General features: G+C 46.4%; 1 protein-coding gene across 19 annotated transcripts; it reads right to left on the minus strand.

Moving 5' to 3' along the window:
- Nucleotides 1-1,162: 1,162 nt before the first annotated feature.
- LOC145515829 (cationic amino acid transporter 3-like) lies at nucleotides 1,163-22,530 on the minus strand. Of its 19 annotated transcripts, none has more exons than XR_014061035.1 (13): nucleotides 22,424-22,530; nucleotides 9,184-9,291; nucleotides 6,374-6,769; nucleotides 5,203-5,361; nucleotides 4,067-4,244; nucleotides 3,764-3,876; nucleotides 3,372-3,594; nucleotides 3,063-3,202; nucleotides 2,861-2,963; nucleotides 2,483-2,682; nucleotides 2,124-2,316; nucleotides 1,744-1,852; nucleotides 1,163-1,581 (listed from the first exon to the last, which is right to left on the minus strand). XR_014061035.1 is itself a non-coding variant. In XM_081517218.1 (13 exons), the coding sequence occupies exons 3-13, from the start codon at nucleotides 6,741-6,743 to the stop codon at nucleotides 1,484-1,486; spliced, it is 1,860 nt and encodes a 619-aa protein (XP_081373344.1). In that variant the 5' UTR covers nucleotides 6,744-6,769; nucleotides 9,184-9,291; nucleotides 22,424-22,530; the 3' UTR covers nucleotides 1,163-1,483. The 19 variants fall into 19 exon arrangements, 10 of the variants coding, with proteins under 10 accessions (XP_081373344.1, XP_081373346.1, XP_081373345.1 ...); XR_014061034.1 differs by having other exon boundaries at nucleotides 6,374-6,772; XR_014061036.1 differs by lacking the exon at nucleotides 22,424-22,530 and adding an exon at nucleotides 15,189-15,495.
- Between the last annotated feature and the right edge of the window lie 221 nt (nucleotides 22,531-22,751).

A 22,751-nucleotide genomic window follows, 5' to 3' on the forward strand; every position in this document is an offset into this window, starting at 1 on the left:
ATAGAGAGTCGGACACGGCTGAAGTGTTACAGTCCATGGGGTCGCAAAGGGTGAGAATGGACTTTGTAAATGCACACATCACTAAGACAGGCTTACTGATTGATTCTGAAAGAATTAAGAGAATCCTGGTTTTTTCAATTCTCAGAATAAAGAAATCTCTCAGGGAGTTTCCAACTAAGCAGACATGAGTTTGAACAAACTCCAGGAGATAGTGAAGGACAGGGAAGCCTGACATGCTGCAGTCCATGAGGTCACAAAGAGTCTGACATGACTTGGCAACTGAACAACAACAACAAGATTTTACAGAAATTGGGTACCTAGTTTTTCCCACATTGTCCAATCTCTCTGTGCCTTAATAAAGTCTACCCAACCAGACCCATTGAACAAATGACGTAAGCCATAAAGGTATAAATGCTTTAAAATCTGCAATAGCCCAGGCTCCAGCATCAGGCCATCCTAATAATAAATTACCATTTTCACTCTTTGCTCTTGAAGATAGAAGATTCGCCCTGAGCATATTAACTTAGAGACATGGTGACCCATATGGACCCATTGGCTATTCTGCACCCGGAGTTAGATTTGTAACCAAATGCAGGTTCAGCCACTTGCTGCTCAACAGACAATAAATCAAGGGGCAAGCTTTCATTGAGAAAAAAGATGCTTTATTCAGAAAAGCCAGTGATCTGAGGAGAAGGTGGACTTGCATCCATGACAGTTCTGCTCAGCCATGACCGTCTTTAAAGGGAAACAATCTCAGTTAATCGTTAAGGCAGGAAGTCAGTGTCATTTTTCCATAGCTGCAAGCCTGCTGACTTCCTATTTTCCCTGGGACATTGTCTTGCTTGAGTGTCCCACCTGCAACTGGAGATTCTCTTGTCCGTGTGGTCCACCTGTATGTTTACTAAGGCGAAGCTAGGGGAGGAAAGTCAGTCATTCTTAAACCAATTGTTTTGGCTACACCATGGGGCATGCGGGGTCTTTATTCCCCAACCAGGAACAGAACCCGTGCCCCCTGCACTGGGAGCGTGGAGTCTTAGCCACTGGACTTCCAGGGAAGTCCCTGGAGTATAACTCTTCACATAATATGTACTCACCTGAGTTTCCTTCCAGTGGGGCAGTCTCTGTGTTCTTGTTAGAAATAAGTACAAGAAAGTGCTTCCAATGTGCCCATTAATAATTTATTTCTTCCTCTACTTGCTGGTTACATTGTGGCACTTTGTTTGTGAAAATTCATCTTGCTGCACACTTATGAAGCATGCACTTATAAGTATGTATAGTATGCTTTTAAAAGTTTACTGAAAATTGCACAACGGTCCAGTCACTTTGTCCACTAGCAATAAATACAGGGTTTTAGGTATCCACCTTCACACTCCACCGAGGCTCACAGTGTCCCTTGAACCAGCAGATCCTCCAGGGCATGGGGGGATTCCACGCAGCATCTACTTCCTGTGGTTAAGACGACTCAGCACCAGGGATGTTTTTGTCAAGAGTCTGGGAGGTGGAGGCTGGTGGCTGGTGGCTGTTGATGATTGTTCCCTGCCAGGCTGTGTCGGATCCCATATCCAAAGTATATGAGAAATCCTAGTAGGGAGATGAGACGATAAGAAGGAAATGTAGGTGCTCTCCTTACTTACAAATGCCCAGTAGAACTCCTATGGCATCTGATACAGTGCGGGGAGAAACAGTGGGAAGATGCTGGGTTCAGTCATTCAAGAAACCTCTTTATCCCAGAAAGCAACTTACCAATGACATTCCAGATGCCAAACAGGGCCCAGGTCCCAGAGGTCATCTGCATCATCAGGTAAACGTTCACGAAGATGCTCACCAGGGGGAGGACAGGCAGAGCAGGGACCTGTGGGCAGAGTCAGTTCATCCCTGAGCACAGCCCAGACGTCTGAGAGGGAGACCCGACCCCATGTGGGCGGGAGACTCCTGTCCTCCTCAGGCTGTGCGTTCATTGCCCACTGAGACTGTGTGTGCCAAGCACTGAGTGTGGGTCAGGGAAGAGCCCACTGGCTTCAGTAACTCCCCTCATTCCCTGTCCAGGAAAGGATATTTTGCCGTCAAAGGACACAGACTTCATTCACTCAATGTGGACAGTTTGGACACATGAGGTCACCTACCCTGAAGTGAAGAGGAGAGGGGTCCTGGGGCTGCCTCCAGATGATGCCCGTGACCCCAGTGATGAGCAGCAGCAGCAGCACAACCATGGTTGTGAGCACGGGGTCTCCAGAGAACACCTGGCTGGGCCAGTGGGCCAGGATCACGCTCAGGATTATCAGCAGGAGAACTGCAAGGGTCAAAGTGGAGAGCAGGCTGGACCCAGAAGACAAAGATGTCAGGACCTCGGGTCACACCCTTCCCTGAAACCACCAATATCAGGAAGGGCCATCATATCTCCCAGACTCCTCCACTGACAAAATATACACACTCACTCCATCCCGTCAATTTCAAAATATGACCAAGAAGTCCCAGCGCTCACCCAGCAGGAAGGCACATCCATAGACAATCTGGCCAGATTTCAGCGTAGGGGTGGTGCTGGGAGGGAACCACACACTCTTTAGAGTCTTAGAGGTTCCTGCTTCAGGTTCAGATGCCAAAGGATTTTCCTTAACTAGAGGCTTCATCTGAATGTTGTCTTCTATTTTCTCATTCTTGCTTAAATTCCAGTCTGGCTGGTACCTGCATTAGAGATATTACGGGAATATTAACAGCAGTCCCTACTCATTCAAACACAGGCAGCCCAATGCACAGCTTTCCTGCCTTAAGCAGAGCAGGAGTTTAGAAGGCTGAAGAGGATGAACCGCCACTCAGTCTTTAGGAACGTAAGAGCCCCAGTCAGGGTGCAGTGGAGTCTCACCTGAGGACAAGGACAAAAAACGCCACCAAGGAGTAAACCAGCAGGTGTCCAATGGACATGAGGTCCACCAGATCACTGAACTCAAAGAGCAACGCCAGGATCCCTAAAATGAGGGCACGAACGAGGCGGGGGATGGCAGTGAGAAACCACTGGTATCCAGATAAGGACAGTGATCAAAGGAGGAGTGGGCTCTGAGGCTCACCTGCGAGAATTCCAGGAGACACGGTGGCCATGATGGGGGTCTTCGTGCGGGCAGGGGTCCGGGCAAGACCTCGGAAAAGGAGCCCGTCCTCTGCCATTTCCTGGATCACCCGAGGCACGGGGAACAAGGAGCTCTGGAGTCTGGAAGGGACGATGGGAACACGGTGGGGATGCTGAGAAGCAGGAGAGACCAGGGCTTTGGCTCCCTAGTCTACCTGGGATAAGGGGTCTCTCCCTCTCGTCTCTCAATCCCAAGGGCTGAAACACCTGAGCATCTGAGAGTTCATGGAGAGAAAGCCTTGACACTGACCTGTATAAAAGAAAACAGAGGATGCCAACAGCCACGACATATCGGGCAGGGCCCCACCCAACGTGGAGGAAAGCCTGCGGAAAGGGGCTTTCAGGCTGAATCTGGTAGTAGGGCACCATGAGGGTGAGAGTCGCCGAGACACCAAAATACATCACAAAGCAGATGAAGACCGTGGTCATGATGCTGATGGGGATGGAGCGATGAGGATTTGGGGCTTCTTCCCCTGCAGGGGGGGTGAATGTCTCGGGTTAGGAAAACATTGATGGCACAGAACAAAATCCACTTTCCTCTTGAAATTTGAAAGGCTTTTAAAAGGTTTTTAAAATCTTCTCTCAACCCCTCTGCCCAAGGGCAGCCCAGTCCCCTGATGGCACACACAGTGACCCTGTTACCTTTAGTGACAATGTCATCAAAACCCACAAACGAGTAGAAGCACAGAGCTGCTCCATGGAGAATTCCATCGTAGTCAAAGGGCACGAACCCTCCAGAGCCCAGCGGGCCCAAGCTACAGTGAGAGAGGGAACAAGAAAGACCCTGAGGGAGGTGCTTCTATCATCTCTACCTGACTTTACAAGCCCTGGGCTCCAGGGCCTCATTATCCGGATCCCCCAGCCCAGATCTCTTTAGTCCCCGCCAGGTCCCAGCTCTGCATCAGCCCCCACAAGCATGACAAGGACCAGGAGCACCCTCCTGACCTATAGGTGTCACCGGATTCAGACGTGTTCAATGTGTAGTCCTGTTCCGTGAGCTGCCAGTTGTGCAAATCTCCCTTAATGAAGCCAGAGATGATGATGAAGCTGAGAACCGAAAGGTTGATGCCTGTGGATATTTTTCCAACCAGGACTGACTCACGAGCTCCCAGAACCAGTACTCCTGTGGGAAAGATGGAATGTGAGACATTCCAAGATAACCAAATCAAATCCATAAACACAGAAAGCAGACTAGTAGTTGCCAGGGGTTAGGGGGCTGTGAGGTTAAGATGGATGGACTGTCACTGCCCAGTGGGTACTGGGTTTCCTTTCGCTGTGATTAAAATGTTTGAAGCTAGATGAAGGTGATGGTTATGTCTTGAATGCCCTAAGTACCACTGAATTGCCTGCTTTAAGATGGTTCATTTCTTACTGTCGCCATTATCATATAATATGGGGTCAGTTGTTCAGTTGTGTCCGACCCTTTGAGACCCCATGGACTGTAGCCTGCCAGGCTCCTCTGTCCATGGAATTTTCCAGGCAAGATTGCTGGAGTGGGTTGCCATTTCCTACTCCAGTCACGTAATATACACATCTATCAAATCATCATGATGTTCACCTTCAGTTTATATAATGTTGTATGTCAATTATATATCAATAAGGCTAAGGAAAATAACAAAATGGCTAATTTTATGCTATGTTAATTTCCTCCCAATTGAAAAAAGTCTCGGCACAGAGGAACAAACTTATCACTCTAAGTAAATGATTCTCAGCTGGGGGTGACTTGGGTCCCCAAGGGACCTTTGGCAACATCTGGAGACATCCCGATTGTCACAGTTTGGGAAATACGAGTCACAGGTGTTTAGTGAATGAAGTCCAAAGATGCTACACAGCTGAGAGTGATTAATTAAGAAAATCCTGCAGTGCACAGGTTGGCCCCCAACACCAAAGGCTGTTTCAGCCTAGAAGGTCAGCAATGCCAAGGGTGGGAAACAACGGTCTATGTCATGACTTCCTATCTTTCATATCACAGACCCTAATTTCTAGTTTCCACAGTTCTGCCACCTCAGGCCTTTCCCACCCTAGGTCCCCCGCCACCCCACATCCCAGTCTTCTCATCCTAACTTGGATCCCTGTCTCACCTGTGAGCAACAGCACCAGGGACAGGGCGATAAAGTCTGGGTACTTGGCCAGGTAGTAGGGCATATACGGAGAGAAAGTTCCCTCTAAAGCCTGAAAGATGTGATTCCCAATCAGTCTGTCGAAGGCGATGCTCCAGGCCCTGGCCACGCTGCCCGTGGCTACAGCAGAATAAGAAGGAATGTTAGTTGACAATTATAAATTTTACCCCCTGAAACACCAAGACCCCTTCGTGGATCACAGCCTTGTCGTGGTGATGGGCTAGCATAGCTCAATAAAACTATGAGCCTTGCCAGGGAGGACCTCTCAAGAAGGACGGGTCACAGTGTAGAGTTCTGACAAAACGTGGGCCACTGGAGAAGGAAATGGCGGCCCACCCCGGCATTCTTGCCAGGAGGACCCCATGGACAGCACAAATAGGCAAAAAGTTAGGATGCCAGAAGAGGAACCCCCCAGGTCAGAAGGCGCCCAACATGGGAAAGATTGAAGGTAAAAGGAGAAGGGGGCCTCAGAGGATGAGATGGTTGGACAGCATCACTGACTCAGTGAACATGAGTTTGAGCAAACTCCAGGAGATAGTGGAGGATAGAGGAGCCTGGCGTGCTGTAGCCCACGGGGTTGCAAAGACTCGGACACAATTTAGTGACCAAACAACAGCAACAAATACACAAAGTCGTGTGTGTTGGGGAAAAAATACAAAATACCAAATCTCAAAGAGTTTCTTTTCATGGGGTGGGGAAAATAGACCCAGATAATTCTAAAATAGGTCAACTATTTAATGTTAGTGGGAGATCAAAGTTATACAAGAAACGAGGGAAGCGGGAGCAAGTTGTCTGAGCGATGAGGATTAAGATTTTAGTTCAAATGCTAATGGAAACTCTATGAAGGCAACCGCCAAGCAGAGACTTCAGTATGGTGAGGGGATGAGCCTGTGGGCCACACTTCCCTCTCACCCACTCCAGACAGTTCCCTCCGATCTGGGTTCTTGGTCCATCATTTAAGGAAAGCAGGGGAGAGCTGAGAAGAATGAAGCTGTGGACTTTTCCTGACGTTATTGCCCTCCTGCCCTCACAGAGTGGATGACGCAGTTCTCATGCACGACCGAAGACCCAAACCCTCCCTCCTGGTCTCCCGAACTTCAGCCCCACTCCTACCCGCCACCCATCCTCTCACCAACGACACAGGACAGGATGAGGTTCCAGGCAGTGACGAAAGCCCACAGCTCTCCCACGCTGATGTAGCTGTAGAGATACGCAGAACCGGTCCACGAGACCCGTGTCCCAAACTCGGCATAGCAGAGCCCAGACAACACAGAAGACAGGGCAGCCACCAAGAAGGAGATGATGATCGCTGGTCCAGCGATGAACATGGCCACTTCTCCCACCAGGATGTACACGCCGGCCCCCAGGGTGCTGGCCACGCTGAAGGCTACCAGCTTCAGGGTGTTCAGAGGAGCCGTGGGACTCTCAGAATCCTCGCTGCGCTCCAGGAGCCGCCTGCGGACCAGCTTCTGACCGAACTGGTGGAGATCCTGACACCGCATCCTAGATGGAGTTGAGGAGCTGTGATCTGCTAAGAAAACAAGACACGAAGCCATCAACAAGGTCCATCTGCCCTTGGCTCTAGGAGCCCAATTCCACAGAGCAGTGGCACCATGAGGGGCAGGTGGTAAAAGGACACCTGGGACAATGTCTCCATCTCTGACCTTTGGTTTCTTCAAACACAAAGAAATCTTTTAGCATGTTTCAAAGTTACTGGAAAGGCTTTTTAAAGACAAGTGAGGTGGAATGGATTAAGTCTCCCCCAAAATGTGCCCCTTGGAATATGGATTGTTTGGTGTGTGTATGTGCTCAGTCCTGTCTGACTCTTTGAGACCCCGTGGACTGCAGCTTGCCAGGCTCCCCTGTCAGGGGTTTTCCAGGCAAGAACACCAGAGTGGGTTGCCATGATCTTCTCCAGGGGATCTTGCCAACCCAGGGATTGAACTTGAGTCTCCTGTGTCTCCTGCATTGGCAGGTGGATTCTTTACCACTGAGACCCCTGGGGAATCCCTGGATTGTCTTGAGCTGAAGGCAGTTAAGACCCATAGGCTCAGGAAAAGCTTTTTATCTCTCCCTTAACTGCTCAAATGTACATATACAAGCACAAACATACATCCATTTATTGTGCCTCAATATACAGCCTTTTTTTAAAAAAAAAAAATAAAGGTTTGTGGCAACCATATATTGTCAGATGACGGTTAGCAATTTTTCATTTTGCAAATACAGTGTCTTAAAATTACAGAATCTGAAGGAGTAGGGAAACCTGGAGCCTGGCAGGCTACAGTCAAAGGGATTGCAGAGAGTCAGACAAGACTGAGCAACTAAACAACAACAATGACAGGCATGGGGGAAGCTTGGGTTCCCCTTGAGAGCTGGGAGAAGTTAGAAGGGGGTCATTTTAGAATGTCAGGAGAAGTAACCTCAGTCCATTTCCCCATTTTGTGGCAACAAAGATCTAATTGTAAGATAGCATTATAATCTAGAGATCCAAGTTTTAGGCCACTTTCCAATCCCCAACTTAAATAAAGGCCAGACATTGTTAAAGCAAACCTGAGTTTTCCTTTTCTTGGCCCATCTGGCTTTTAAAGGGGATCCTCCCGGGTTGAGGTTCCCTGGGGGCTCAGACAATAAAGAATCCTCCCGCAGTACAGGAGACCCAGGTTCGATTCCTGGGTGGGGAAGGTGCCCCAGAGGAGGGAATGGAAACCCACTGCAGTATCCTTGCCTGGAGAATCCCATGGACAGAGGAGCCTGGTGGGCTACAGTCCACAGGGTCCAAAAGAGTCACACATGACTTAGCGACTAAACAACAGCTACAACAAAGTGGGAGCAGTTTGCTGGTGGTGGTGGTAGGTGCTGAGCCTTGACTCTGGGCGTGGTTCTCCCAAAGGTGATGAGGAAGCTCTGCTTGGGTGGGGGACAGGCTGGGGGTTGTCTTTTAGGCAGAATGAGAGAAATGGGGAGAGGGGCAAGAAAAAGATAACTGGGGCTCCTTCATCGAGCGGACCTAGATTAACCCCTGCAGGTCTTGGAAAGAGAACAAAGCAGAGAGTGAGAGCAAGTTCTCTTGCAAGAGAGAGAGAGAGAGAGAGTCAGAAAGAAGGCTCCAGCCAGCAGTTTGGGGAGACCTGCAGTTTACCTTGAAATCCTGGGTTTCAGCCCCAAATGATCTCGGAGAGAGAGAGACAGCCATGAACATTGACTTAGTTCTCTGCCCAGGAATTGGGTTTGAGTAGCCTGCATGAAAACCAGGACTCCTAGTCGCCGGTCCATTGGGGGCTAGAAACTAGAAACAAGATTCTCCTGGCTCTAGTCCCCAGTGGAAAAAAAAAAAGCATTTCTCCAGGAGGCAAAAACTAAAAATATGGTAAAAGTGTTATTACTGGAGACACAGCACCGTCGTGGGGGAGCACAGAGGAACAGTTTGTTTAGTTAAGACAGAAGCCAGGCGGAGTTCACACCCAAGAGAAAGGCTGTGGGCGTCCTCCGGAAGGAGGAGGAGCTCCGTAAAGAGACTGTTAAATCATCTATACAGGGCAGCTCTTCCTGTCTTTGTTTGTTTTTGGCTAATTACCCGGTTTCTTTTTCCACACCTGACCCGCCCTAGAACCCTCCCTGACAGGTGTGTGCAGCTTTTTTCCTAGATGGATTCCAGCACACAGGCCTGTGGGAGTCTGGACATCACCTATTATGAGATGGCACCCCCTCCTTTTTGCCCCCAAGGAAACTTTCTGTGGAGACATGTGTGGTGCCCCAAAGATAGAAAATATGTGACCTCTTGATCTTTTACACACACAGGGTTTAGCCCCTCTCTGTCCCTGCCATGACTGTTATAGTAACATGTCCACAGCAGCCAAACTCCAGCTATTTACCCTGTTCTTGTCATTTCCATCTCCAAGTGCAAACAGAAGTCTAGTTGTAAATATCTAGCCTAGACCTCACCTGCCTTGTTCCTCAGGAAATGTAAAAAGAAGGCTAGTTGTAGATGTAGTTCTTTCTCCTGTTCATCTGCCCTTCATGTGTCTTCTTTGCAGGCTCCAGACAGAGAACCTAAGAGGATAGAGGGCAAGATTATCTGCCCCAAGGGCAATAAAGTTTAAATGCTTCTACAATATGATGAGAGCTTCCCTGGTGGCTCAGACGTAAAGAATCTGGCTGCAATGCAAGAGTTCCCAGTTCGATCTCTGGGTCAGGCAACTCACCCCAGTATTCTACCTGGGTAATCCCATGAACAGAGGAGCCTGGAAGGCTATAGTCCATGGAGTCACAAAAGAGCCAGACACAACTGAGTGACTAAACAACAACAAATATATATATATATATACACATACATATATATTCATGCATGCATACAGTGGAATACTACTCAGCCATGAAAAATGAAATAATGGTAGTTGCAGCAGTACGGACCTAGAGATTATCATAGTTAGTGAAGCAAGTCAGAAATACCATATGATATCAATTATATGTGGAATCTAAAATACAACCCAAATGAACCTATCTATGAAACAGAAAGAGACTCACAAATATAGAGACCAGACTTATGATGGCCAAGGGAGAGGGAGAAGCAAGGATTGAGAGTTTGGGATTAGCACATACAAACTATTATATATAGATAAATAACAAGATCCTACTGTATAACACAGGGAACTATAATCAATATCTTGTGATAAACTGTCATTGAAAAGAATGTATCAATATATATATATATCTGAGTCACTTTTTCTGTACAGAAGAAATTATCTCAACACTGTAAATCAACTATACTTCAATAAAATGAAAATAGTTCAAATTGAAGCAGCCAATAAGTGAAAGTCTAAATTAAAAAAAAATAAGACATCTAAAATAGGCATTAGGGATTTAGTAGTAAGGAGCACTCTCCTCTTTAACGACAGCAGGACATTTTGAATCCAGCCCACATATCTTATATTGAAAAAAATTCCACACTGGTTTTAAAAAAAAATCTGACTTTTTAAACAACTGTAATATAATAGGAAAAAACATACAGAGTTTGAAATAATGTAAGGACAGAGACTTGAGCAGTGAGGATGGCATGTCTGATATCACATTGTATAGAATTTTCTTATCGTTTGATCATTCAGTCATGTCTGACTCTTTTGTGGCCCCATGGACTGTAGCCCACCAGATTCCTCTGTCCATGGGGTTTTCCAGGCAAGAATACTGGAGTGGGTTGCCATTTCCTCCTTTAGGGGATCTTCCCAACCCAAGGGTCAAACCCAGGTCTCCTGCGTTGGCAGGCAGATTCTTTACCACTGATATACCTGGGATGCCCAGTAGACAACCCCAATTGTCAGGCACTGTGTTCCTGTTATGATCATGAAAGAGTCACTCAGGTCCACCTCTGCTGCCTTCCCCCCACGCTCTCATCTTTCCAACATAATTTCCCATGTATTTAATTCATCTCACGGTGACTGTGGTAACAGCCAGAGACACGCTCACATTCCTCTTCTTTTTTCCTTTTTCATTCAACTGTTACCCTGTGTTTCAAAGTGAGTGTCCTGATCATCACCCCTCCCCTAACTTCCCAGCCCTCTGACCTCTATCTCTCAAATACTAACACCTTTTCATTTTTATGTACTTCCTAAAGTGTCTAAAATTATTAGTCAATTCTATAACCATCGCTGAGTTTGGGTGCTTTGTATTTACATTATATGTGAATATTTGAAGTTGATGTTGAGCTCCCTGTGACCCGTGATTCACAGTTGATGACCTGCCCACGCCCGGCCCTGCCCCCACCCCAGTCTTCAGCACGTTAGTCCTCCCATCTGCGCCTCCTCCTCCTGCCTCTTTTCTGTCTCAGATGGAAACACTTCTTCGTCTAACTCTGTCTCCCTCTTGCCTTCTGCCCCCTCCCCCATGCATCCTGTTTTTGACATGAATTCATCACTGTGCCTTAGACCAGTGGATTTCCTGTCTTGGCTGCATTTGGAAACCAAGCCAAATCTCTGTGCCAGGCTAGCCCTGACAGAAGGGAAACTAAATCGGAAAGGAGTTGAGAGAACACCATGTGAGACGGGAAGAGGATGAGAGAATTCCCAATCATGGTGCCATCAAAGGTTCTTCCCTTACGAGGGGACCCTCTCGGGAACACACACCCTCCACGAGTTTTCTCCGTTATCTTGTAAAAGGAAGGACTCTGGAAATAAGTGTAGTTTTCTTGCGTCTGTTAATATTCTTAGTTTTTTGGACTTCCCTGGTGGCACAATGGATGAGAATCCACCTGCTAATGCAGGGCACACAGGCTCAATTGCTGGTCTGGGAAGATCCCGCGAGCCACTGAGCAACTAAGCCTGTGCTCCCTAGTTACTCAGCCTGTGCTCCCTAGTTACTCAGCCTGTGCTCCCTAGTTACTCAGCCTGTGCTCCCTAGTTACTCAGCCTGTGCTCCCTAGTTACTCAGCCTGTGCTCCACAATCAGAGAAGCCACCGCATGAAGCACATGGAAGCAAAGACCAGCCCCCTCGCCACAACCATAGAGAAAGCCCAGGCGCAGCAACAAAAACCTAGCACAGCCAACATTTTTAACAGTTTTTTAAAAATAAGTGTTTTGTAAAATTCGTCAGTGAAACTATCTTTTCTATGTTGAGAAGTTTCTTATCACTGATTTAACCTCCTTACTTGTTTGTTATTGGTTTATTCGTATTGGTTTTTTTTAACCCTGATTTTGTCTTGGTAATTTGGATATTTCTAAAACCTTGGTCTATTTCTTCTAGGTTATCCAATCTGTTGACATAGTTTTTCATAGTAGTTTCTTATAAGACCGTGCATATTTAAAGTACCATTTATAATATCTCTTCCTTTCTGATTTTATTTATTTGAGTGTTCTCTTTTTATATTTTTTATTGGAGTATAACTGCTTAACAATGTTCTGTTAGTTTCTGCTATATAAAGAAGTGAATCAGATTTGTTGCTGTTTAGTCGCTCAGGCATGTCTGACTCCGTGCTACCCCATGGACTGTAGCCTGCCAGGCTCCTCTGCCCACAGGATTCTCCAGGCAAGAATACTGGAGTGGGTTGTTATTTCCTGCTCCAGGGAATCTTCCCAACTCAGGGATCGAACTGGCATCTCCTGCATTGGCAGGTGGATCCTTCACTGCTGAGCCACAAAGGAAGGAAGCCCAGTGAATGCTATATGTATACACATGTCCTCTCCCTGTTGGGCCCCCCTCCAACCCTGTCCCCCATCCCAGCCCTCTAGGGCATCACAGAGCTACAAGCTGAGGTTCCTGTGCTCTGTGCAGGTTCCTATTAGCTCTCCGTTTTGCACATGTGGTGTGTATATGTCAGTCCTAATCCCCCAGTCTGTTCAACCCTCCCCTTCCCCCACTGGGTCCACACGTCAGTGAGCTTTCACCTCCCAGCCGTCAGAATGGTCAGCATCGGAAAATCTACAAACAATAAATGCTGGAGAGGATGTGGAGAGAAGGGAACTCTGCTGCACGGTTGGGGGGAAAGTAAACTGGCACAGCCACTGTGGAGAACAGGACGGACATTCCTGAGCAAACTAGGGATAAAACTACCATACGACCGGGCAATCCACTACTGGGCATAAACCCTGAGAAAACCAAAATCAAATCAAACCAAATCAGAAAGATACATGTACCCAGATGTTCATTGCAGCCCTGTTTACAACAGGCAGGGTACGGAAGCAACCTAGCTGTCTATAGACTGATGCATGGATAGAGAAGAGGTGGCAGACATGTGCAACGAAGTATTACTCAGCCACAAAAAGGAATGAAGGTGAGTCCCTTGTAGTGAGGTGCATAAACCTAGATAGGGTCTGTTATACAGAGTGAAGAGACTCAGAAAGAGGAAAACAGATGTTGTATATTATGCATATATGCAATCTGAAAAAGAGTACAGATGAACCTATTTACAGGGAATGAATGGAGATGCAGACGTAGGAAACAGACTTGTGGACCCAGTTGAGGGGAGGAAAGGGTGAGACGACTTGAGAAAGTAGCGCTGACATCTATGCACGATCATGTGCGAAACAGATGGCTCGTGGGAAGCCGCTGCAGAACATGGGGAGCTCAGTCTGGCGCTCCGTGGTGACCTAGAGGGATGGGGATACATACATACAATTGTGACTGAGCCTCCTTGCTGTAAGGCAGAAACCAACACAACATTGTAAAGCGATTATCCTCCAACTAAAAAAATGGTAAAAATTAAAAAAAAAAAAGTATTATTAAATTTTGAAAAAAGGAAAAACAGATGGCCTCCCAAGTATCTGGAGGGAGGGAGGACTAATCTTCATTCTGAATCAGAAGTGACAGGCTGTGTTTTCCATCCTTTGGGATGTAGAATGTCTCCCCACCACAGTGCTCTGCAGGGCCAGGCTGACTAGGTGAACAAGAGTTAAGGGCAGGGGGCTTCTGTCCACGTTACTCTAGGGTCTGAGTTTATCATCATGGTTGAGGGCAACCATTCAAGGAGTCAGGAAGCTATGATTAGGATCTAGGCCCCACCAACACCTCTCAGCCTTTGAACAAGTCACATACATCTCTAGACCTGTGTTTCCTTCTTGGTCAAACGCTGCTGATAAACCTTTGAACACTGTCATTAGGAACGTAAAATGGTGCATTTGCTATGGATAAAGTATGGTGGTTCCTCCAAAAGACCGAAACTGAAATTACCATTATGGTTAGGCAGTCCCACTTATGAGAGTACACCCAAAGGAACTGAAAGTGAGGTCACAGGAGATGTTTGCACACCCATGTTTGTAGCAGCATTGTTCACAATAGCTGAAAGATGAAAGCAACCCAAATGGCCAGCCACGGAAAATGGATGAACAGAAAGTGATCTGTACCTACAGAGGAATATTATTCAGGAATAAAAAGACAGGAAACGCTGACCTATGCTACAACGTGGACAATACCCTTGTGGACAAGAAACTTGAGGACAATATGCTAAATGATAAAAAGCCAGTCTCCAAAAGACAAATACTGTATGACTCCACTTCTCTGAAGTACCTGATATAGTCAAATTTACAGAGACAGAAAAGAGAACGGTGGTTTGCTAGGGACTGGGTGAGAGGAAAAATAGGGAGTCATTGTTAACTTAGAGCCTGGTTTCAGTTTTACAAGACGAAAAGGGTTCTGCAAATTGATGTCAGCAGCAGCAGCAAAGATACTACCATTTCTTATAAATTGAAGGTTTATGGCAACCATGTGATGGTCAAATGATTCTTAGCATTTTTTCTTTTCACAAATACAGTATCTTAAAATTACAGAAGAATCTGCAGGAGCAAGAGAACTTGGAGCCTGGCTGGGTGCAGTCCATGGGGTTGCAAGACTCAGACACCACAGAGCAACTGAACAGCAACAACATAGCTGGGAGCGATTTGCTGGTGGCGGCGGGAGGCGCCCAGCTCTGACTCCCGGCGTGTTTCTCAAAGCCGATGAGGAAGCACTTCTGGAGCGAGGGACATGCTGGGAGTTGTAGTTTAGGCAGAACAAGAGAAAGAGGGGCTGCTGCTGCTGCTGCTGCTAAGTCGCTTCAGTCGTGTCCGACTCTGCGCGACCCCATAGATGGCAGCCCACCAGGCTCCCCCGTCCCTGGGATTCTCCAGGCAAGAACACTGGAGTGGGTTGCCATTTCCTTCTCCAATGCATGAAAGTGAAAAGTGAAAGTGAAGTTGCTCAATCATGTCCGATTCTTCGCCACCCCATGGACTGCAGCCCACCAGGCTCCTCCGTCCATGGGATTTTCCAGGCAACAGTACTGGACTGAGTTGCCATTGCCTTCTCCGGAGAAAGGGAGAGGAGAGAGAAAAACGTAACTAGGGCTCCTTCACTGAGCGGACCTAGATTCAGCCCTGTGGGTCTTGGAAAGGGAACAAAGCAGAGAGTGAGAGTAAGCAAGTTCTCGTGGGAGAGAGAAAGGCAGAGGTCTCCAGCCAGCAGTTTGGGGAGACCTGCAGTTTACCTTGAAATCCTGGGCTTCAGCATCAATGATCTCCAGGAGAGACAACCATTAGAAGTGGCTTAGTTCTCTGCCCAGGAGTTGGACCCGGCTGGCCTGGGTGAAAAACCAGGAATCCTAATCTCTAGTCCACCAGCAGCTAGAAACTAGAAACAAGGTTCTCCTGGCTCTTGCCCCCAGTAAAAAAGGCATTTCTCCAGGAGGCAAAAACTAAAAATATGGTAAAAGTGCATTGCTGGAGTCACAGCACAGTCTTGGGGGAGCACAGAGGAACAGTTTGTTTAGTTAAGACAGAAGCCAGGCAGAGTTCATAACCAAGAGAAGGCTGTGGGCGTCCTCCCGAAGGAGGAGGAGCTCTGTAAACAGACTGCTAAATCCTCTATACAGGGCAGTTCTTCCTGTCTTTGTTTGCCTTTGGCTAATTACCTGCCCTGCCCTAGGACACTCCCTGACAGGTGTGTGCAGCTTTTTTCCTCGATGGATTCCAGCACACAGGCCTGTGGGGGCCTGGACATCACCTATTATGGGATGGCACCCCCTCCTTTTTGCCCCCCAAGGAGACTTTCTGTGCCTGTGCAGTGCCCCCAAAATAGAAAATATGTGACCTCTTGATCTTTTACACACACAGGGTTTAGCCCTCTCTGTTCCTGCCGTGATTGTTATATTACAGTGTCCATAGCAGGCAAAGCCCAGCTATTTACTCTGTTCCTGTCATTTCCATCTCCAAGTGGGAACATAAGGCTGACTGTAAATATCTAGCCTAGAGCCCACTGGCCTCCTTTCTTAGGAAATGTAAACAGAAGGCTAGTTGTAAATGTAGTTCTTTCTCTTGTTCATCTGCCCTTCATGTGTCTACTTTGCAGACTCCAGACAAAGAACCTAAGAGGATAGAGAACAAGATATTCTGCCCCAACAGCAGTAAAGTTTAAATGTTTCAACAATATGATGTGAACTTCCCTGGTGGCTCAGACAGTAAAGAATCTGCCTGCCATGCAGGACACAAGAGATATGGGTTCGATCCCTGGGTAGGGAAGATCCTCAGCAGGAGGGAATGGCAACCTGCTCCAGTGTTCTTGCCTGGAGAATCCCATGGACAGAGGAGTCTGGCAGGCTATAGTCCATGGGATCACAAAGAGTTGCGCACAACTGAACAACTAATACTTTCACTTTTCTTTCACTAATAAAGTATGTGGCCAAGGGAAAGAAGCAGTGTACAGAATTCATCCAGCTAATATTGCCAAAAGGCATCCTAAAATAGACACTAAAAGAGACATCTAAAACATGGCCAACATACACAGGAAAGATGGCCATCATTCATAATTATTGCAGAGAAGGCAATGGCACCCCACTCCAGTACTCTTGCCTGGGAAACCCCATGGACGGAGGAGCCTGGTAGGCTGCAGCCCATGGGGTCGCTAAGAGTCGGACGCGACTGAGCGACTTCACTTTCACTTTTCCCTTTCATGCACTGGAGAAGGAAATGACAACCCACTCTAGGATTCTTGTCTGGGAAATTCCATGGACAGAGGAGCCTGGCCAACTGCAGTCCACGGGGTCACAAAAGAGCCAGACAGAACTTAGCAACTAAACAACAACAAATATATATATTCAGACAGACAGACAGACAGTGGAATACTACTCAGCCATGAAAAATGAAACTGCCACACACAGCAGTACGGATGGACCTAGAGATTATCATACTTAGTGAAGTAAATCAGAAAGAGAAAGACAAATACTGTATGATATCATTTATATATGGAGTCTAAAAAATGACCCAAATGAACCTATCTATGAAACAGAAAGAGACTCACAGATATAGAGACTAGACTTATGATGGCCAAGGAAGAGGGGAAAGGAAGGATTGGGAGTTTGGAATTAGCACGTGCAAACTATTGTATATAGAATAGATAAACAACAAAGGTCCTAATGTATAACACAGGGAACTATATTCAATATCTTGTGATAAACAGTCATGGAAAAGAATATGAAAAAGAACATATCAATACATACATATAACTGAGTCACTTTGCTCTACAGAAGAAATTAACACAACACTGTAAATCAACTATACTTCAATAAATTAAAAAAAAATAATTCAGGTTGAGGCAGCCAAACAAGTGAGAGTATAAATTTAGAAAAAGATAAAAGACATCTAATGTAGGCATTGGGGATTTAGAAGTAAGGAGCACTCCCCTCTTTAACAACAGAAGGACATTTGGAATCAAGTCCACCTACATATGTTGAAAAAATTCCACATCGTTTAAGAGTCTGACTTTTCACACAACTATAGGAGAAAACATACAGAGTTTAAAATAATGTAAGAACAGACACTTAAGCCTTGAGGATGGGACGTCTGATATCACATCGTATAGAATTTTGTTCCTTCTGTTGTTGTTTAGTCACTCAGTCGTGTCTGAATCTTTGCAACCTCATGGACTGTAGCCTGCCAGGCTCCTCTGTTCATGGGATTTCCCAGCCAAGAATCCTGGAGTGGGTTGCCATTTTCTCCTTTAGGGGAATCTATCTAAACCAGGGATCAATCCCATGTCTCCTAAATTGGCAGGAGACCAACTGGCTTCTTACTGCCTGTATTGGCTTACCACCTTCTCCTGCGTTGGCTTCTTCCCACCAAGCCACCAGGAAAGCCCAGTAGACAACCCCAGTTATCAGGCACTCTCTCCTCATTATGATTCATGAGAGACTCACTCAGGTCCACCTCTGCTGCCTTCTCCCCACCCTCTCATCTTTTCAATATGATTTCCCATGTTTTTAATACATCTCACGGGACTGAGGTATCAGAGATATGCGCACATTCCTTTTCTTTTTCCTTTTTCATTGAACAGCCGCCCTGTATTTCAAGGTGAGTGTCCTGATCATCACCCCTTCCCTAATTTCCCAGCCTTCTGACCTCTATCTCTCAAATACTAACAGCTTTTCTTTTTCATGTATTTCCTGAAGTATCTGAAATTATTGCTCAATTCTATAACCACTGCTGAGTTTGGGTGCTTTGCGTATACATTATATGTGAATTATTTAAACTGATGTTGCATTCAGGGTGACCTGTAATTCACAATTGATAATCAGCCCCCATCCCCTCACCAGTCTTTGGTGTCTTAATCCTTCTGTCTTTGCCTCCTCCTCCTTCCTCTTTTGAACTTCCCTAGCGGCTCAGATGGTAAAGCATCTGCTTACAATGTGGGAAATCTGGGTTCGATCCCTGGGTCGGGAAGATCCCCTGGAGAAGGAAATGGCAACCCACTCCAGTACTCTTGCTTGGAAAATCCCATGGACGGAGGAGCCTGGTAGTTTACAGTCCACAGGGTCGCACAGAGTCAGACATGACTGAGCGACTTCATTTCACTTCCTGCCTCTTTTCTGTCTCAGATGGGAACACTTCTTTGTCTCTGTTTCTCTCTTCCTACTGCCCCATCTCCCCATGCATCCTGTTTTTGACATACATTCATTACAGTGCCTTGGGCCAGTGGATTTCCTGCCTTGGCTGCAAATGGAAACTGTCCAAATCCCTAAGCCAGGCTGGCCCTGACAGGATGGAAACCAAATCAGAGGGGAGTTGAGAGAAAACCATGTGACATGGGAAGAGGATGAGAAAATTCCCAATCACGGTGCATCAAAGATTCTTCCATTAGGAAGGGACCCTCGAAAGAATACACACTGACAAACGGGTTTTCTCCATTATCTTATAAAAGGAAGGAATCTAGGAATGAATGTAGTCTCTTGTGTTTGTTACAATTCTTAGTTTTTTGGACTTCGCTGGTGGTACAAGTGGGTGAGAATCTACCCGCTGATGCTGAAGCTCCAATTCTTTGGCCACGTGATGTGAAGAGCCGACTCATTGGAAAAGACCCTGATGCTAGGAAAGATTGAGGGCAGGAGGAGAAGGGGACGACAGAGGATGAGATGGTTGGATGGCATCACTGACTCGATGGACATGAGTTTGAGCAAACTCCGGGATACAGAGAAGGACAGGGAAGTCTGGCGTGCTGCCGTCCATGGGGTCCCAAAGAGCCAGACAGGACTGAGGGACTGAAGAAAAACAGTGACAACCGCAAGGAGAAGCATGCATACCAAAGTGAAGAGTAGCCCGGGATCACGGCAACTAGAGAGAAAGTCCTCCCGCAGCAACAAAATCCTAGTGAGGCCGAAATTGTTTTAAAACATTTTTAAATCAAATGTTTTTTGGAATTCACCAATGAAACCATCTTTTCTGTATTGAGAGGTTTCTTATCACTGATTCAACCTCCTTTCTTGTTATTGCTTTACTCAGATTGTTTATTTTTTCCTTCCAGTCTATCCAATTTGTTGGCGTATACTTTTTCATAGTATAAAAAATGTGTATATTTGAGGTACCATTGATAATCTCTCCACTTTCATTTCTGGTTTTACTTCTATGAGTGTTCCCCTTTTTGATTTTTTATTGGTGTATAATTGCTTTACATTGTTGTGTTAGTTTCTGAGACACAAAGAAGTGAAACAGCTTTGTTGTTGTTTAGCCGCTCAGTTGTGTCTGACTCAGTGCCACCCGATAGACTGTAGCCCACCAGCTCCTCTGTCCGTGGGATTCTCCAGGCAAGAATACTGGAGTGGGTTGTTATTTCCTTCTCCAGGGAATCTTCCCAACCCAGGGATCGAACCGGTGTCTCCTGCGTTGGCAGGTGGATCCTTCACTGTTGAGCCACAAAGGAAGGAAGCCCAGTGAATGCTGTATGTATACACATGTCATCTCCCTGTTGGGCCCCCCTCCAACCCTGTCCCCCATCCCAGCCCTCTAGGGCACCACACGGCTGCAAGCTGAGGGTCCTGTGCTCTGTGCAGGTTCCTATTAGCTAGCCGTTTTGCACATGTGGTGTGTATATGTCAGTCCTAATCCCCCAGTCTGTTCAACCCTCCCCTTCCCCCACTGGGTCCACACGTCAGGGAGCTTTCACCTCCCAGCCGTCAGAATGGTCACCATCGGAAAATCTACAAACAATAAATGCTGGAGAGGATGTGGAGAGAAGGGAACTCTGCTGCACGGTTGGAGGGAAAGTAAACTGGCACAGCCACTGTGGAGAACAGGACGGACATTCCTGAGCAGACTAGGACTAAAACTACCACACGACCGGGCAATCCGCTACTGGGCATAAACCCTGAGAAAACCAAAATCAAATCAAACCAAATCAGAAAGATACATGTACCCAGATGTTCATTGCAGCCCTGTTTACAACAGGCAGGATACGGAAGCAACCTAGATGTCTATAGACCGATGCATGGATAGAGAAGAGGTGGCAGACATGTGCAATGAAGTATTACTCAGCCACAAAAAGGGATGAATGTGAGTCCCTTGTAGTGAGGTGCATAAACCTAGATAGGGTCTGTTATACAGAGTGAAGAAACTCAGAAAGAGGAAAACAGATGTTGTATATTATGCATATATGCAATCTAAAAAAGTACAGATGAACCTATTTATAGGGAATGAATGGAGATGCAGACGTAGGAAACAGACTTGTGGACCCAGTTGAGGGGAGGAAAGGGTGAGACGACTTGAGAAAGTAGCGCTGACATCTATACACGATCATGTGCGAAACAGATGGCTCGTGGGAAGCCGCTGCAGAACATGGGGAGCTCAGTCTGGCGCTCCGTGGTGACTTAGAGGGATGGGGATATATACATACAATTGTGACTGAGTCTCCTTGCTGTAAGGCAGAAACCAACACAACATTGTAAAGCGATTATCCTCCAACTAAAAAAATGGTAAAATTTAAAAAAAAATAAAGTATTATTAAAATTTGAAAAAAGGAAAAACAGATGGCCTCCCAAGTGCCTGGAGGGAGGGAGGACTAATCTTCATTCTGAATCAGAAATGACAGACTGTGTTTTCTATCCTTTGAGACATAAAATGTCTCCCCACCACAGTGCTCTGCAGGGCCAGGCTGACTCGGTGAACACGAGTTAAGGTCAGGGGGTTTCTGTCCACGTTACTCTAGGGTCTGAGTTTATCATCATGGTTGAGGGCAACCATTCAAGGAGTCAGGAAGCTATGATTAGCATCTAGGCCCCACCAACGCCTCTCAGCCTTTGAACAAGTCACATACATCTCTAGACCTGTGTTTCCTTCTTGGTCAAACGCTGCTGATAAACCTTTGAACACTGTCATTAGGAACGTAAAATGCTGCATTTGCTATGGATAAAGTATGGTGGTTCCTCCAAAAGACCAAAACTGAAATTACCATCATGGTTGGGCAGTCCCACTTCTGAGAGTACACCCAAAGGAACTGAAAGTGAGGTCACAGGAGATGTTTGCACACCCATGTTTGTAGCAGCATTGTTCACAATAGCTGAAAGATGAAAGCAACCCAAATGGCCAGCCACGGAAAATGGATGAACAGAAAGTGATCTGTACCTACAGAGGAATATTATTCAGGAATAAAAAGACAGGAAACGCTGACCTATGCTACAACGTGGACAAGAAACTTGAGGACAATATGCTAAATGATAAAAAGCCAGTCTCCAAAAGACAAATACTGTATGATTCCACTTCTCTGAAGTACCTGATATAGTCAAATTTACAGAGACAGAAAAGAGAACGGTGGTTTGCTAGGGACTGGGTGAGAGGAAAAATAGGGAGTCATTGTTAAATTAGAGCCTGGTTTCAGTTTTACAAGATGAAAAGGGTTCTGCAAATTGGTGTCACAGCTGCGTAAATTTACCCAAGATTGCTGAATGGTTCATTTAAAAATGGTGAAAATGGCAAATTTACGTGTATTTTACCACAATTTAAAAAAAATGATGCCAGTGATAAACAGGAGAGCCAGCTTCACAGAGCTGCTGAGTGTACACAACTCCAAGGTAATTTAACACAAAACGCCACTGAGTCATCCTCAGCGGAATGCTCAGCTCCTAGATAAGGCATCAGCAGACATGGAGGGCAGAGAGGAGACAGGAGAATGAAGTCAGTGGTACTCGTATCACAAACTCTATATGAGGGTCATCTTAGTGTTGTGTGAGCACCAGACTAAAACCAGCCCAAGAGCCTTTGGACATTGGTCCAATCTCTCCCAGCTCCTCTTCTCATGCAAACACCGTTCCCAGCTCCTTCTACTTTCATCTGGAAAATGGGTCTCTCCACCCTAAGGCTGGAGCTGGACTGACCCCCTGCACTCTGGGATTGCAGAGGTCTCTCTGGGAGGATGTGAACTCAGTACCCAGTCTCCTACAGAAGAGGGTGACCCAAGACTTACTGGATCCTTCGAGCAGAGTCTGGGGCACTGGGTCAGTCAGGGAGGCCGAGATTAAGTCGCTCAGGGCAGGAGCTGATGTTTGTCCAAAAACCAAAGAGGGAAGTCCCTGAGCACAGAAGACAACCCTTAACCCCTAGGTAATTGGGTGGGGAGGAGGCTGGGAGGACCGGAAGCTTATGCAAAGTTCCTGTCAGCCCTTAACACTTCTGTGGTTACTGTCAGGGGATTTTCAAAGACTTTTTTTACTTGGGGTAACGTGCAAATGACATCTCCCTCATAGCACAGTCGCTAAAGAATCTGCCTGCAATGCAGGAGACCAGGTTCTATT

The sequence above is a fragment of the Giraffa tippelskirchi genome, chromosome 7 (genome assembly GCF_054371585.1).
Source record: "Giraffa tippelskirchi isolate mGirTip1 chromosome 7, T2T-mGirTip1v1.2.pri, whole genome shotgun sequence".
In the NCBI taxonomy this organism is placed as follows: domain Eukaryota; kingdom Metazoa; phylum Chordata; class Mammalia; order Artiodactyla; family Giraffidae; genus Giraffa; species Giraffa tippelskirchi.